Source organism: Perkinsus marinus, assembly GCF_000006405.1.
Source record: "Perkinsus marinus ATCC 50983 genomic scaffold scf_1104296965662, whole genome shotgun sequence".
NCBI classification, from domain to species: Eukaryota; Perkinsozoa; order Perkinsida; family Perkinsidae; genus Perkinsus; species Perkinsus marinus.
Window position 1 is genome coordinate 17,368 of NW_003204235.1, and position 1,487 is coordinate 18,854.

At 47.3% G+C, this 1,487-nt stretch overlaps 1 protein-coding gene across 1 annotated transcript; it reads right to left on the reverse strand.

Moving 5' to 3' along the window:
* Positions 1–102: 102 nt before the first annotated feature.
* On the reverse strand, positions 103–1,138 carry Pmar_PMAR027114 (hypothetical protein; the record flags this gene model as incomplete). Its single annotated transcript, XM_002769481.1, has 4 exons — positions 103–132; positions 162–580; positions 634–998; positions 1,110–1,138. 4 exons carry the CDS (start codon positions 1,136–1,138, stop codon positions 103–105), a joined length of 843 nt encoding a protein of 280 aa, XP_002769527.1.
* Positions 1,139–1,487: the final 349 nt, after the last annotated feature.

Consider the following 1,487-nt stretch of genomic DNA (forward strand, 5'->3'; position numbering starts at 1 on the left):
TCCAGGACTGCGTGTCTTCCAAGCCACAGAGACCTCATGGCCGAATATCGAGAGAGCCACCACGATCTCGTCATATGCAATTGCTCGTACTGTTTGGAAATATTAATCAGCTCCTCGCGATTTGAAGTTGATCTGTTGAAAAAGAGATAGCTGTTCCTTACGCAAGCTTCCACGTCTGCTGCTACACGTAGGACGTCACCATCTGTACAGGTCTTGGCGTCGAATACGTCGCCCGTGGCGAGGTTTACCCTATGCGCTATACACTGCTCTTTTTTCAAAGGGCCTCCGCACCAGTTTTCCAGGAAGACACCCGCACCAGACTTAGCTCCCACTATAGCTGATGCCCCATCCGATGTGACCGAGAGAAGATCCTCCTTCGGCAACTGCAAAGATTCTAGCAAGCCCACAGCAGCATTCTTTATAGCTCCACCTGATCCATCACCGTGCATATCTCGGAGACCGACATATCGTGCCTGACCTCTCGATTTCATGTAGAGAATGATTTGTTTGGTGACCGAGATATCGGTTGATTCGTCTACTATTATGTCAAATTTATGGCAATTAAGCCAGACCTTAATATCTGCCAACTGTATAGAATGTGCCGCTTGGATGAATAATTGAAGAATTGCCAACCATAATTAACAGAGCGCCAGTGCTTGGTGACCTTGAGCACATGTTTCTCAGCCCATTGTAAGAAAGCTTCGGATTTGAGGATCGCGACCTCTTCAATAGCCAAAGTGAGTGCTGGGTCGGCCAAGGGATTAACAAGGAGGAGTTCTTCGGCCATGCGACTAGCCTCAGTAGCCGCATTTTTCGCAATGATCTGCTTGAAGGCTACGTGTACAGGGAGCTGCTTGAACTTATGCTTGCCATTCTGGATGGTCTTCTCATGATCGGTCAGATCAGATTTCTTGAACCTCGATGCATCACAAGTCCTCCAAGCTGCCCATTTGCCGGAGGCTTCATGCTCCAAGCACTCCCCACAACAATACTCCACCCTACCATCGACCTTGCGTCATGGTATCTCAAAATTTTCTGAGTATAGTGGGAGATGATATTTGGGTGATACCTTTTCAAGAGTTTGGACGCAGTATTGCTAATGACGCTACCTCGGACCGAGGTCCTTGGCCTTTAGCATATCGGTGGTTCCGTGGCTTGCTGGCGGAGCAGGCGGTTTCCTTCCTGCTCGCGGCGGAGCCACGAGTGGGGATCGGAGAATTACAGTGAACCCTGCTACAGCTAATTGTGTGAGCTAAGCAATAATGGGGACAAATAGATAAGGGACAATACTTGTGTTATAAGAGTGGCACATCACATTATTAGAGTAGCGAAATATACCCAAGTTTTTTCATTCCACACGGAACACACAGAAATTTCTAATTAGTTCTGCGCACTCAAAAATATGTTTTTAATCCTTATAAAATACTCTGATGACAAGGGCCTTGTCACAAGGCCTATCAACTAGTCTCGAGTGAAGACGAGAGACT